This window comes from Ostrinia furnacalis, unplaced genomic scaffold (assembly GCF_004193835.3).
Source record: "Ostrinia furnacalis isolate ACB-3 unplaced genomic scaffold, ASM419383v2 OfSCF7582, whole genome shotgun sequence".
Lineage (NCBI taxonomy): Eukaryota > Metazoa > Arthropoda > Insecta > Lepidoptera > Crambidae > Ostrinia > Ostrinia furnacalis.
In genome coordinates, this window is record NW_021137821.1 from 895,001 (window position 1) to 910,647 (window position 15,647).

The 15,647-nt window shown below is 38.5% G+C and overlaps 1 protein-coding gene across 3 annotated transcripts in view; it reads left to right on the top strand.

The window, feature by feature from the left end:
- The window catches only part of LOC114365296 (oxysterol-binding protein-related protein 9), a 60,161-nt gene that overhangs the window by 29,477 nt on the left and 15,037 nt on the right, over nucleotides 1-15,647 (top strand). For all 3 annotated transcript variants that reach the window (XM_028321813.1, XM_028321812.1, XM_028321814.1), the window contains one exon: nucleotides 13,550-13,650. In XM_028321813.1, the coding sequence (XP_028177614.1) occupies nucleotides 13,550-13,650 (101 nt within the window). The remainder of the gene's footprint in view (nucleotides 1-13,549; nucleotides 13,651-15,647) is intronic.

Consider the following 15,647-nt stretch of genomic DNA (forward strand, 5'->3'; position numbering starts at 1 on the left):
TGTACCCACTTCACGCGTTTCGATTTTCAGAACCGCTACAGTTACTACAGATAATGCCTACGCAATATTCGATTATATCGCTTATTGAAATGTCATCTGAGGTTATATTTAATGGCATTATGACTATCTAAAGACATTATAAAGGCATCTATGCCTTTATGAGGGAAAATATGGTCGGATTTTCAACCGACTTCAAAAAAAAAAGGAGGAGGTTCTCAATTCGACCCGTATGTTTTTTTTTTTTCTATGTTTGTTACGCGATAACTCCGCCAATTATGAACCGATTTGAACAAATCTTTTTTTGGCGTATAGGTAATACCTCAAGGGTGGTCCCATTTAAATTTAATAATAGAAAAAACAACCCCCAAGGGTGGAAAATTGGGGATGAACTTTTTTATACGCAATATCTCCGCCGATTATAAATCAATTTGAACGATTATTTTTTTGTTGAATAGGTATTATCAAAAGGGTGGTTTCATGCGAATTTGAAGAAAATATTTCACCCCCAAGAGTGGAAAATTGGGGTTGAACTTTTTTATACGCAATATTTTTAATTTTTAGTTTTTTTTGTGTTCACGCATTTGAAGTCGGTTTTATTTTTTTTTAAAAGTTATTGAATATTCAAAAGAAAGTTCTGCTTGTTACTTAATTGGACATCGTCGGTGTTGTTTTATGCAAAACATTAAAAAAAGGTTAATACCAAATTTTAAGTAAGCGCTTTCAAGTTTAAAAAGATTGTTCCTTTGAAGAATAACTCAATCTTTTCAAACGAATTTTCAAAAGCAGGAGAACCTAAAATGTTATTGCATATGATATTAGATAACTGCGAGGTTGGTGGTGTGCAAATTAACCCTGTATAAATAAATAAAAACATAGTGTTGTTACTATGTAAGCTCCCTTGACTTCTCAGGCTATTTATATCTACAAAAATGAAGCTGTGTAAACTAATTTACCCAGAAATTTTAATATTTCTACCCCCCATAACGCAATCTCGGTCATTTCTCGTGGTTCCATGCGCCGTAAATTTAATGACGTCATAAATCTTGACCCCGAACTAAATGTACACGCTAAAAGGTCAATTTCTCTTGTGTTATTTGGTATAAAAAATGTTTTTAAATTGCTTAGAACTACTTTTATATGTATTGGTCAGTGTTACCTATTCTTTCTCAGAACACGTGTTTTTTTATAAATATACCTTACCTACTATCAGTTATACGAAGTATAAGTACCCCTTGTCTATCTTGGTATTATTCGATGAAGACATTCATCCAAGCAATTCTCTGCTAACTATTCGGAAACTTTGAAATGTTTGGGCGGCGGATTTAATCTGAGCCCGTATTATTTACTCTATTTAATAATATCTCTATTTAACCGGACCTTTAGGGATTCTCGTAACAGAATCCTTAGAGTTTACATGTACTTGTATTGATTTATAATATCAAGGCGTAGATTAGTAACAATTATATGTAGTAATCCAGTCGTCTAGTTTGCAGTGCGTGCCTTACTTTTCATGCGCTTCTAGGCAATAAAATTCTCGCCACATTGACACTTTTTACTCTTTCACAAAGATAAACTGTGTTATTGTTAGTGAACAATTTCACTTTTACCAAAAACCAAGTATTGGCAACGCGCCTCTTCCGTCCGCGATGACCAGTGGAGCGGACAGATCGTGCGGGATACGGGTTCGAGTCACGGTCGGTGGCTGTGACGTCATAGTACATACAATTGCTTACGATCTATTGTTTGTACGACTTTTACGAAGACTGACTTCGTTTATAGACGACTAGCTTTTGCCCGCTGTTTCACCCGCGTGAAATTTAGTTTGTCACAGATCGTCATAAATTATAGCCTATATGTTATTCTGGGTTATAAAAACAATAATACTGTAAAGTTTCATCAAAATCTGTCCAGTAGTTTTTGTGTGAAAGAGTAACAAACATCCAGACATCCAAACTTTCGCATTTGTAATATTAGTAGGACAGCAATTTAAGGTAAACACTAGTATTTTATGTAGTTGTAAATAGACGCTATTTTGCAACGAATATGTTTAGTTTGATGTGCAGTCGACTGTACTAGCTTTATTTAATAGTAGCTAAAGTATATTTATAAAAGTAGAAAATATTTTTAAACTTAATCCCCATCTCAGAAATTGCATTTGCTTAGCTTATTACATATTCATGAAACTGGAGTTTAAATTGAATAAATTACGTTTGACTGCTGACTTAGTTTTAACGCCTGACTGCGTCAAAAAAGCTAGCGAAGCATAAGGGTCACCGGTGAAGTTTTACGAACCATTATTTTGCCTGTTCATTTTTACATAGTATAGTTTTCCGTGTCCAGTAACACTTTTTATACCAAATTGAATATTTCTATATTGTGAGATTTCAAAATTTAGCTTTAGTTAGATTTAAGCCCAATTAGACCAAACTTTTATCCGAGAATAACTCCTGGTTTAACTGGCACATTGACAGTTTCTGTATGGGAAATATGTCAAAATGACAAGTTTATTCCGAGATTAATATTTACTCTTGTTTGGTCGAATCCACCCTTAGAGGATTGTAGCAACACAGCCTTCAACCTGTATTAACACTTTCATGGACAGTGAACTGCTATAGCATTCATAACAATTAAACTTCTATTGTTTCTAGGTGTGTTAAGTAAAGCTTAAACCACACCAATGCAACGCGTGCAGATTGCCATCGACGGCACGATCATAGGGAAATGACAGGTCGCGTGAACTGTCATGGATCGCGCGACCTGTCATTGGTCTTTGATCGCGCCGGCGATGTGGCGATCTGCACGCGTTGGGGTGGTTGAAGCCTTACTTATGTAAATACATAATAAATGTCGCGTTGAGATTTATTATACACATAAATGAGAATCCCAATGCTAGAGTGAAATAACAGAAAACGCTGAGCTTTAGTGGTAAGGCCTATCGTAGATACTATCAGTTACTAAAGTACGGCCAACGAGAAGCGATACCAAATGTAAACAAACCCAATGTCATTGGTGAACCCGTCTGACTTTGACATATTTTGGCGGGAGAACGAGACATTACGACAAATACACAAGATGGGAAGAGATAGAATTTATTGTCAACTCGACAGTCGACCTTTTGTATCGCTGCTAGTTGGCCGTACTTTAGTAGAGTCACACATAATCCATTGCCTCGCCCAGGGTGAAATATATCCATGAAAAACTACCCCAAAAAAGGTCGGCCTCTTTTAAAACAACTTATCTATATTGCCCATTATATTCCAGCTGCTACCAGATACTTTGCATATGCCTCTTCACATCTGAACAAGGTCTTAACTTAGCCGTTTGCCAAATCGTAGTGTGCATACAAACTAAGATAACATAAGCTCATTGCCAATTCAGCCTGCTGTATAACTTTCGTTTATAACGATCAATACTCGTATTATGACTGCGTTAAGAATATTCGTTACCTAAATGAGAGCCTCATTACAGTTTAAGAATATAATTTCGTACAGTAATATCTCATCCCAGGATCATTATGGTCTCGGCTTTTAAATCTCAGATATTTATCCCGACTGACGCAAATGTTATTATCTTTAACGAATCTGTCGTCGACGTTCTCGTAAATATCAATTTTTCCTCTTGTAAATGCTTTTAGATATTTCCAATTATGGCAGATCTTTGTGCCAAGAATATCACAAACGTCCAAGAGGCTCGAGATGAGAGTGAATTCAATCACAATCCAAAAAGTTGTTCCTTAAGTTATATTACTGAAGTTTTCTTAGTCTGTTGGAAAGTTTATTTTATTTGAATTTAAAACCCTGCTAAATGCCTAACTTCCACGACAAAGTGTTATTGTTTAATCAAATAACTCTGAACTTTGCCTTTTTAAAAACAAATGTTTTAGTGTGTCAGGCAGTCCCAAAAGAATACTTTGTCTGCTTGAAGCTAGATTTCGCTATCTACGCTAAATCTTGTTTATATCACAGTCGTCATAGTCACAGTAGTATGTCCTAATAAAGACTTTAATTTTATACCGTTAAGAGCTACTTCCGTCATTGAAAGTCTCAAGACGCCATTATTTGTCCCTCTTGTTTGCTGAGATGTCTCCGCTTCTTTTGATTGACCTATAAGTACTGTTGTAGTACCTATTGAGGAGCTCAATATGTATACTGTATAGTATGGAGATGGAGATACGATCCAATATCCGAAATTAGGGTGTAGGCATAGTTACTCTGGTGTAGGGCTTGATTTTATGGCTTATTTTCTGAATCTATGGTTAAAAGACTAATAACGGTTTAATATTTATTTAGGTAAAGAGGATTTTAAAAGATCTAAGCTACATACTATATAACCTCTATTGGTCAACAAGGCAAGGCAAGTGAATAGGGCCTAGACCCCATAGAGAGTTACGCACTACGTCTTGTGCTACGAAATCTCGTAGTCCAATGTTCGTAGCAAGTTCGTAACTAAAGCTTAATCTTACTACAAATTACTGCTTGTTGAATAGACATCAATTAACTTTCAATAGAAAATGATTTACATTTCAGATTTGCTTTTGAATGAGACGTTTGTGTATAGGGAATTAATTAATGTTGGTTCAGCGGCAGCTAATTGTATGAAATAATGTGCTTACATAAAGATAATTTTAATGAAAGTGCAAGTTCTTACAGCGTTTTATTTTGAGGGATAGAGTTTTTATACATAAAGATTTTACATGAAATCTCAAATTCTCAATTTGAAACACTATCAATGTAGGCAAAGTAGGTCGAAGTTTACTAAAAACTCAAACTTATTAATCCTGAAGAAGATATTTTCTTCGAAAAGTGTTACTTCTGTTCAAACTTTTACCTTACCATTTTAGTAATTAAGTACGAGTATATCCACTATACTCGTAATTACTAAAATGGTAAGTAATTTCAAGTCTTTTATACTTCTAGTTTCAAAACTACGCTAGAGAAGGTTCTGAAGCGTCCAGCGAAGCCAGTAGAATACTAATTGCATCCAGTTTCTTTTACCAACCTGTGGGTTTCCTTTTGGTTCTGTGGGTACGTGACATGACGTATGATTTGACGTATAAGGCATCCGCGTGGCATGACGCCACGTAATAGAAGAGCTATATAATTGCTAACAATACCCCCAACTTATACGTACTAATATACGCGTGTTTATAAACAAGACAGATACGATTTTGTTTATCTAGCCACTATAGATAGAATCATAGTCATTAGATTTTTGAGAAACAGTCTGCCGAGTGACAGGACCAATTTATAGTATAGTAAACTATAGTAGACAATGACAAATCAACGTGAACAATGTAGCATCTTATGTAGTTCTGATAGGGGCGATTTTGCTCCAAAAATATTAAGTCGCTGACTGTCGACAGTACATTAGAAAATAAATTGAGACAGTTTCCCGAATCGCTAAGCGGGCTTACAAGACTCTCGAGAAATATGATTAAAAAGTGAAACTGAGAATGTATTTGCGAATTTATGATATTCCGTTTGGCAAAGAACGCGGCCCGCCCACTGCGTGTTATTGTTCGTCGTCTAGCGCGTCTTGCCAAATGTTCTGCAGAATACAAAGCACAGACTAGCCGGCTATGGGTAAATGCGTATGAACATTTCAGTAATGGGTAGAATGCGGCGAAAAAGTTAATAAGTTGTTGCCAATACACACACGTGTGGTGGTGATAATTGATATAATTAAGACGGTCTGGAACGGAGCTGATATCTGTTTGTTTGCTGAAATGAAAAATAATGTATTATTTGTTCTTTATTACATGTTCTAGATGCGCTTTAATTGTACGTACAATGCAAGTAACATAAAGCGTAAATTTTACTTTTACATTCTAATAATGTTCATGCCTCAAAGAGTATGTGTCACAATGACTTTCGCTATGTTGGAAAACTCCCAAACCTCTTTGGCCCGAGTAAAGGTCCAAAAGAAATAAAAAGCTTGTAAAGAACGGTCACTAAATCCAAAAGAAACTACGCAATAGAAGGACGCGAACGTAAAGGCAAACTAACGAAATAACCGCTCGTCCTTCCCATAAAATGTCGCATAAGTTTCACGGCCTCTATGGGCAATCGATAGCCGTCTGCAGCCCTGGCAGTGACCGCCAAAGGCCAAAAGTGCGATCACGCACGGTGCTGTCGCGGAGCGGAAAACTTACGCGGACACAATGAAAAATTTAACTTTACATACATTTACTACCTTTTGTTCGCAGCTTCGCCCGCGTTCGGTATGTTACAGAAAGATACCTAAACCTAAATCTTCCCCATGAATCACTCTAACATTGGTGAAAACCGCTTTATGCTTGTTGGATAGATTCGCGCCGCTATGATCTTATGTAACACTAGCGGCCGCCCGCGACTTCGTACGCGTGAATCCCGTTTTTCCCGCTAATTCCCGTTCCCGTGGGAATTTCGGGAATTCCTTTCTTAGTGCACCTCTACGGTACCTAAGCTACGTCCCTTCCAAATTTCAAGTGCCTACGTTTAGCCGTTTAGGCTGTGCGTTGATCTGTCAGTCAGTCAGTCAGTTTCTCCTTTTATATATTTAGATATGATTAACAGACTATTTAATTTTCTCGACTAGAATTATTTATTGTAAAGCATGTTAATATAATCCATTGTAATAATAATCCTGACATTCAAACGCTGTAATTTATTATTGTTCTTTTGTACTTACATTATTATTTTTTTCAATATTTGCACGACTAATTAAGTCAACATGTGGACATGCCAATTGTAATAATAATATCTTGTAAAACCATGTAAAAGCAAATAAATATTTCTGATTTCTGTAACAATTTAACATTTCTCTACACTAAGCACATGTCATTTTTTCACCGCACCAAATCTTGGTACGGGGCTATTCCCACCGCAGTTACTCCTGTGTAGCCAGGATCTACAACTTGATTGCCAATGAAAACCCAAATAGTGAAGGTCAAGTTTGTCCCAGGGGAAAGTTAAACTGTAATTGAACCCGCAACGAAATTATTCAGAAGAACACAAGAGGTGTTCGAAGTTAAGGACCGAATCTTACTTGTGCCTATAGCTAAATACGCCTACGCTACGATCTTCCGCCTGTGCACGATTAACCCAGCCTTTTGTAAAGTTGACCCAACTGATACATTCCCAGGCCTACCCCGGCTAATGTTAAGTTTCAAGTGCTAACGATATTGATTAGCCCGTATTTTATCAAGGTCTTACTTGATTGGAATGGAAATAGGAAAGTTAGCGTTTCAGCCAGACTATTGTAAGCAAAGTACCAACAAAAACGTTGTATAAAAACTTAGTCTCCTTTTGATTGCTTACTGGTCAACAAGATAAAGTGTTGGAGTTTGATACAAAGACGAGTCAAGGCTTTCGTTTTAGCAGCAGCACTCATTTAATCAGTTAATGAATTCAATTCATTTAAAGTTTAACAGTACTATTTCTAGAAGTGAAGCCTAGTGACGACTCGTATTATGTAGCTAGATGATATTCTAATGTTAATAATAGAGCAACAAATAAGTATCTCAAAAACTATTAAGTAGGTACTTATTAGTAATTACGAAACAGTGACGACTTGGTCGACATCTCTCTGAATGCAAAGAAATTCCCCCCAGAATCAACAAAAGCCCTAACAAACAGTAAACACACCAGCAGTTTATTAGGTGTGGCCAGTCATCAAGTTCATCAATAAACTTCTCGTTTCCCTCGATCGGTCAACGTCGATTGCAAGCGCAGTTTGTATCGATTCCAGCCTTTATTACGAAGGTTTCCATCCATCACATGGAACAGAAGGTGTGACCACATACAGTATGTATACTCGTTTATACTATCAACGCTTGGAAAGGTTGTTGACTAAACTTTCTGAAGTGTGAGTGACTTTTAAAGCGTGTCTATCTATAAACTTTTCGATACTCTCGATCAGTCAATATCGATTCTAGCCTTTACTCGCCCATTGTGGATTTTTCCATCCATCACATAGAACAGAAGGTGTGACCGCAAACAACACCCTTGTAGGAGGTTGTGTCTACATCATAATTAAACTTTCTGGAGTGTGAGTGGCTTTTAAAGCGTATCCAGCCATTATTAACTTCTCGATACCCTCGATCGATTAATGTCGATTGCAGTTTAAATCGATTTAAAAGTTTTTATCCATCACTAGGGAAATTTGATGGAATAATTTCTAGTATGTAATCATTCCATCAATTTAGGAAATTTTAGGTAACCTAGACGTTATAAGTCTTTTCCAAGTCTTTTTTCTTTGTTCATATTCTCGTTTTCTCTCAATTTAAGGTCGAGAGGTTTTCATTGAAAAAAGGGCCTGCATGGTAGCAAGAGTTTCTTGCCTACCTTTATGTATGTAAAAACGCGCCATTATACGCATTTGAGGGCTTTCATGGCGTCGCGTGGGTTGCGACTTGAGAACTATGGCATACTTAACCTTATGTCTTAAGGGCTTCAAGTGCTTTAGCCCTTGTATACTGTGAAACGATCGGACGAAGTGGAAGTAATTTCCTTTTTACCAAGCGTGAACGGGAACCCTTGGGAAATTGATTCAATCGGATAGGTAGGGTGGTTTATTCCCGTGTTTTTATTACCATTTGTATAAACATCTCAGTCTAGAGACTGACAGTGATTTGATGATCAAATAGATTATTTACTCTCCTCAAAACATCTTCAAAATTAGGTTATAAAAACATAAGAAGAGGCTGCTTTCTCTGCATACACACGCCACTCACCAACCACATAAGGAGGGATTCGTATACGATTTCTGCTATTTCGTATGCTATTATAATATAATCGAGTTCCGGGCCTTTTCAAGGCGAGAGTGAATAGGCACTTACAGGGCAGATATGTACCATCCTAGACTACATCCCACTTAACATCAGGTGCGATTGTGGTCAAATAGGTACCTGCCTTGTTATGCATAAAAAAAATTACAATTCGAAAATACGTCCACTGAGCTCAACACTCAACTAATCTTTTGAATTGTAAAAACTGCGTTTATCATCGCTCAATCTTTCCACAGGACTTGCATGTATTGCATAAAACATACGAATAGTAATGCGTTTTTTCCTTGGATGACGTATAGAATAATAAATAAAAGACTTATTGCTTTCATTTATTCAAAAAACCAACAGAAGACTAGAACATTTATCTGACTTTATCTCTCTCGTAGTTTCGGTGGATGTGCACGTGCAAGACGCAGTAATAACGTAAATAATGTAAATATGCGACGAGCAACATTTACTTACATAATTTCGAAATAATTGGACATGGCGCTTTAAGCTTGACATAACGAAAGCTTCTGCTAAAAGCACAGACGCTTTTACCAACTTCGTAGATAGGCTATAAAGTCTTCCTAAATTGCAGCTATCCCTCAAAGATGAAGTAAAACAAACAACACATAATGTTGTAAAAAATACGAGCTCTACGAAATGCTTAGGTACTCCATATCCGCGAAAGTGTGCCCTTGACCGTAATGTTAAAGTTAACATTACTGTCGACTCAGCGGCGGCGGATGAGCGATGTTTATAAATGTTGGCTGAGTATCTCACACAGTGCTCTCGATTCTAATATCCATTTATAGTAGATACATAATATTTAGTAAACCAAGGGGCTGCACAAATGTAGACTTGTTGTTAGACACAGCAAACCGAGTCGTTTTATGGTCTCAAGTGGAAGCAACTGAACACAAATAGTGTCTACCTCTGTGCAGGGAGTGGCTGAAATCAAATAACAATAAAATATTCATTGGTGGTTTGCCGCCGCAGCGCAGGCCAACCACGCGATGTGGAAGTCATTGAGGAAGGCCTATGTTCAGCTGTGGACGTCCTGTGGCTGAAATGATGGTGGTGGTGGTTTGTTTGTATATGTCACAAGACACAAATCTCTACATTTGCGTCATAATGATCTAATAATTCTGCTCTATGACCGTTAAAGTGTGAGTTACGAATGATAGATGACCGTTCTGGAGGAAACGTCATATTACCGTCGCGCGCGCTCAAGGCTGAAGATATAATGACTCAAGGCATAGGACCAGTCATCGTCATCTAAGGAACACCAAATAGTACGATCTCTCGATATTATCATCCAGTTACTTCCTGATAACTTAGGAGGCCATCTGCCCTTCTAGGAAAGATAATTACTTCTGGCCCTACCGTCACTTTTGAAGGTTGGTCTTTCATTATTGCTTGGCAGTCAATGTATCTTGGATATTACAAGAGTAGCAGTCGTGGAAAACGTGATGTGGGATTAGTCCCTTGTACAGTCGACAGCACACCAGAATATACATTTTCGTTGCAAAGTCGCCCCTATCGCAACTACGTAAGATACCACAGTGTTTACATTGACGTGCTGTATGTCACTGTACATTATTTTTTAGATCTTTCATCATTCAAAAGGCAGTAGCCTGCCTATCCCTTTTCATTTTCATCACATCTCCGACAGTCATTTTCGCTTGAATTTTAATCAAAGTTACGTAAAAACAAAACAAATCCAGCAACAAAACAACTTAAACAGAATAAGTTAATACTAAATTGGGTAGATTTGGCATTCTGTAAACATAAATATTTTATTACCTAAACTTGAAACACTTCACAGCTGTTTTATGGATCACAAGGCGCGGGTATACATATTAATGAAATAAGGTGTCCCTTTACTTTACTATCTACTTTAGATCCTCGAACTTGTTAAAATGTGGCATTAGGCTGAGTTATATCGTTCCCCCTTGAGATGACAAGTACACATGACAAACAAATGCGAAAGTACGGACGATGGTACAGTCAGCGTCAAAAAGTTCGTGACACCCAAAGTAGCCAATAATTTCGCAACACGTCTTTTTTGCTATTGGAATAAAGTTGTGTTGCGAAATGTGAACTATTTGACGCAAACTTTAAGTACGTCAAGTTAAAAAATATATGCTGTACATGTACATCTTATGTGTGTCTACTGCTTAAGTTTTAGTAGGTGATACTTTTTAATAATAAAAACTTACTGATATAAAATGAAAAAAATAAAAGATATTTTACTGTCAAGCCATTTTTACCTTCTTATCTTGGTGTTAGAATTTTGGGACCTTTTCTTTTGTATATGACCTGTTTCTTTATAACGTTTGCTTTAATTATGTGTAGGTATTATTTACTAGTCGCCCTAAAGTCTGGGACTACTACTTGACCTTCATCAAAGATTTACAGCATTTAATTTCATTCGATATTGCACTGTAATTACACCGTGTCCAAGTGACAAGCCTCATGCTACGTGTACCTGACCTGACCTAGTCCTCGAGAAACCTTGGCATTTATTGACAGTTGACACTCTGTGGGAAGGTGACGAGCAACTTTCTTTGTCATGGCAAATGTCTTGTTACCATGTCGTGACATGCTTGGCTAGTACAAAGAGATTATCGGATACATTCTAAGTCTGCTATTTTGTTGGACACACGTAATTTCCAAATTGGTTGGTTATCTTCTCAAAGATTTACAGCTGTTAATTTTTTTTTTATCCACAACGAGGAAGCTCTTGGCCTATATCTCACCTGATGGTAAGTGATGATCAGGCTGAAAGTGGAAGCGAGCTTCACCCGGAATCCTCAACCACAGAGGAACTGGCTATCTTACCTCTAACTACCGGAAAACAACAATGCTGTTAACATTGTTGTTATGGCGACAGACTTAGGTAAGATGGTGGTAGCTAGCCAGGCGGACTTAGAACAAGCCCTACTACCAATCAAAACGTACGGAAAAATCTGCCCCCACTGGGAATCGAACCCCCTCTGCGTCTGAAGCAGGTGGTCTTACCACTAAACCACAGAGGCGGTAATTTCACTCGATATTGCACTGTAATTACACCGTGTCCAAGTGACAAGCCCTCGTGGCACGTGTACCTGACCTAGTCCTCGAGAAACCTTGGCATTTATTGACACTCCGTGTAGGGTTGCCAGGCGTCCGGCTTTTTACGGTCTTGTCCGGCCTGTCCGGCTTTTGTTAGGCTTTTTATTTGGCCTGCCGCGCCAGGCGAAAGTCGAGCCACAGAATAATATAAAGCGCACGCATCAGGATTTGGGCAACTGATGATACGATGACATGTCCGGCTTTTAGGGTAAAATGTCCGGCCAAATGAAGCACAGAGTCCGGCTTTTGTGTTTTTGGACCTGGCAACCCTACTCCGTGGGAAGGTGACGAGCAACTTTCTTTGTCATGGCAAATGTCTTGTTCCCATGTCGTGACATGCTTTGTAAAAGTAACTACAAAGAAATTATCGGATGCGTTGTTAGTTCGTAATTTTGTTAGACTCGCGTTAATTTCCTTATTCATTGGTTATCTTCAAACTTTGCCAGCATAGTAGCATACAGGGTGGAAATGATAAGTGACCTCACTCGATTATTTCTAAACTATACAAAAAACTCGTTACTGATCCTGAAACTGCTTCATGAGCTCTATCAAACGGTATCAATAATAGGTTACAGAATAAACTGGACATAATATTAAAAACTACACAAGATATCGTAAAACTGGTTACTGATCCTAAAAATGCTTCACGACTTAAAAGCTGAAAAATGGTGATAATTTTATAGAAATCATATGCCTACAATGAATTGCCTAACAATAACAAACCTTAACTCTGATTACCTTATTTGACCTTGAGGTATTTAATAAACTACTTAAATACTTCAATAACGTCCCCAACACTGACGTGTACTAAACAATACAACCCCCATAGTAACAGCTGCGTGTTAAAACGTATTTCTCATAGTAAAACTACTCATTACCTTGGTTAAGTTTAAATTTGAAATGTGTACGCCCAGAAGGCGTATTTTCGAAGCTTTCAAATGATGAAGTGAATAATTATATTATGAAACTATGATTGATGCAAAGTGAGGAAAGTGCAATGCATTTCCCAGAAGTGTAACCGAAGCAATTCTTTTTGTTATAGTGTTTTTATCTGAAAATAAATCAATTATGCATGCAATTCAATTGGTTAAAAAACTGTTCGTGACTGTTACTAATATTCAATAGTGGCGGAGTTATTTCTAAGTTAATTAAGCACGTTTAGCTATGCAAGAAAATTACTCTTGTAATTCATCAGTCGCTTTATCTATCTTTATGTAATGTTGTACGACGGATGGAATATTTAAAATATCCTTTTTTTCTGACTTGATCCAAATATGATAAAATGATAGTATTCTTGAACCAAATTCGTTTAACAAATCACATTGTAGAAATCCTCTTAATTTGGAGCTGAAAAACTATGAACAAATGGCATTCTCAACTAATCTGGCCCAAATTCTTCATTTAACTCTGAACTTTACCACTAAAAACATCGATCTATCTCTCTCTATCTATGGCCTCCTCTTCAACCCTCCACCGACTTCTGTCCCTGGCCAAACGCATCCAGTTCACTCCAGCCTGCTTCTAGATGTCGTCTGTCCACCGACTAAAGACATAGGACCCCAAAATCCATGATTAAACATTTTACCAACCAAGTGACAGAATTCCTTAAATAACTCTGAACCTTACCATTCAAGACATACACTTCTAAATCCACTATCTAAACATAAGCATCTGTTGTTGCAGCGCCAGCCGCAACTGCCCGGCCGAGGGCGCGCCCGAGCAGGACGCGGCGCAGCCCACGGTCGACCTGCCGCGCACCAGGGACGGAGAGATCGACTATGACGGTGGGTACCTATAACAATAAATATAATAATCATTTCACCAACATCTAAAGAAGCTCTCTCTAAAGCCTGGTCCGTGAGCACGTAGAATCCCGTCCAATGACCCCAAGCTGCCCATCCTTGTCGCTCGCACGTAATTACGTCGCACAGTCGCGACAGCAATATAATTACGCGCGAGCGATAAGGATGGGTAGCTTGGGGTCATTGGACGGGATTCTACGTGCTCACGGACCAGGCTTTAGATGGTTGGCTCAAGTGTCAGATACAAAAGGCGGTGATCCTCAACACGGCACGCATTGTCCGGAGGTTCCTCAGCCCGTGACGCTGACCACCGGTAGCTTAGCCCTGCCCCGCTGCCAGCGGATGAACTAGTTTTTTAAAGTTTTTTATGTTGTCTTCTTTATTTTATTTTGTATATTAAAAATGGCGTTGTAGAAAATTTTATAAAATTAAGTTTTAAATTGAAATAAATGGTATAATAATTTTATTTATTCAGATTTCTAGATCCATTTATGTTAGTAACAATGTTCGTACATCTAATGTTAGTATAGTTTGTGCAACTCACGAAGGCGAAGTGAGCTTTACTTGTGTGTGTACGTGTACAATGTACATGCCTGATGCACCAGGGACCGAGAGATCGACTATGACGGTGGGTACCTATTTCCCACCTCTAGGGCCCATCGCTGCCACTCCTGTGAAGGATCTACAGCTTGACCGCCAGTAAAACCCCTACCAGTTAAGCATTAATTTGTCACACTGGATGAGTGCTGTAGTCCTGGCCGACTCGTGATCCGAGGAACGAGGGTTCGATCCTCGCCGCCGCTCGACTATTGTGGTAAACCGTTACACCAGCATATTTAGCTTACCACGAGCGGTTAACGGGAACGGGGCTTAAAATAAACTAGCATGCAAAATTGACGGCCGATGGTGCAGAAAAGTTCAAGCAAGCTCAGCTTGAGACGGCCCTCATAAGGTAGACAGATGTCCTCAAAGGTTGCAGGAAGGCGCTGAGTACAGGCAGCTGCCAACCGGCTTTTTAAAAAGCGCTTTACACGTACACAGTGGGATATGTAAATGCGCTTTAAAAAACCTTAAAAACCCAACACTGCTTCGGGATAAAAACTTAATCATCATCATTTCAGCCATAGGACGTCTACTGCTAAACATAGGCCTCCCCCAATGATTTCCACAAAGGCCGGTTGGTAGCACTTACTCCTTTTAAATACACGCATTCACTTACAATATTCACGCACAATAACGAGTTACGACAGGTTATTTTAACGTTGAACCGTGAAATATCAAATAGTTCACGTATTCCTATCCCATCTGTCCCTATTTGTCACAGCAACGTCACCTCAAAACCAATTGCTCTCAAAACAATACGTTCAGGTGACATCCGAATTCCTGTCACGTCCCTTCAAATATCCCCGTGAACAGGGTTGCCACCTGTCCGAGTTACCCCGAATTTGTCTTAGTAGAGAAAGACGTCCTCAGGGGTTTAAGTCTTAAGCCGATGCTGGGCGACCCCCCAGTTTAAAAAAACTTTGACGTAGGGGCGCTGTACAAGCTGTCATATTTTTATGAATTTATTTCATTTTTTTTATTTTGTACGCGGTCAAATCAAATCAAATAGTTTATTTATTCAGTACATAGGCCCTTTCCAGGGCGTTTTCCTATACACGTCCCAAGCGCCCTGCCACCACTCGTGGTAAGCACATTGGGCTCCAAATGCGGGGTTTTCGTGCGTCTTGTCCTGGTTTCCAAAATTTTGCGATGACAACCCTACTTGTGAGCGTGAGTCACGCTGTCATCGCCCGCGCGTTTGCATACAATGCCTTTGGATAAGTGAATAGGTGTCATTTTTCGGGTTTAAACGTGACAGAAAAGGGCTTGGAGATATTGAAAAAGTCGTGGAATTAGATAATAATAATAATTATCGTTGGAAACAAAGGTCAATGCTATTGCTCAACTAGCCAATCGATGCGTCCTTTCATAAAACA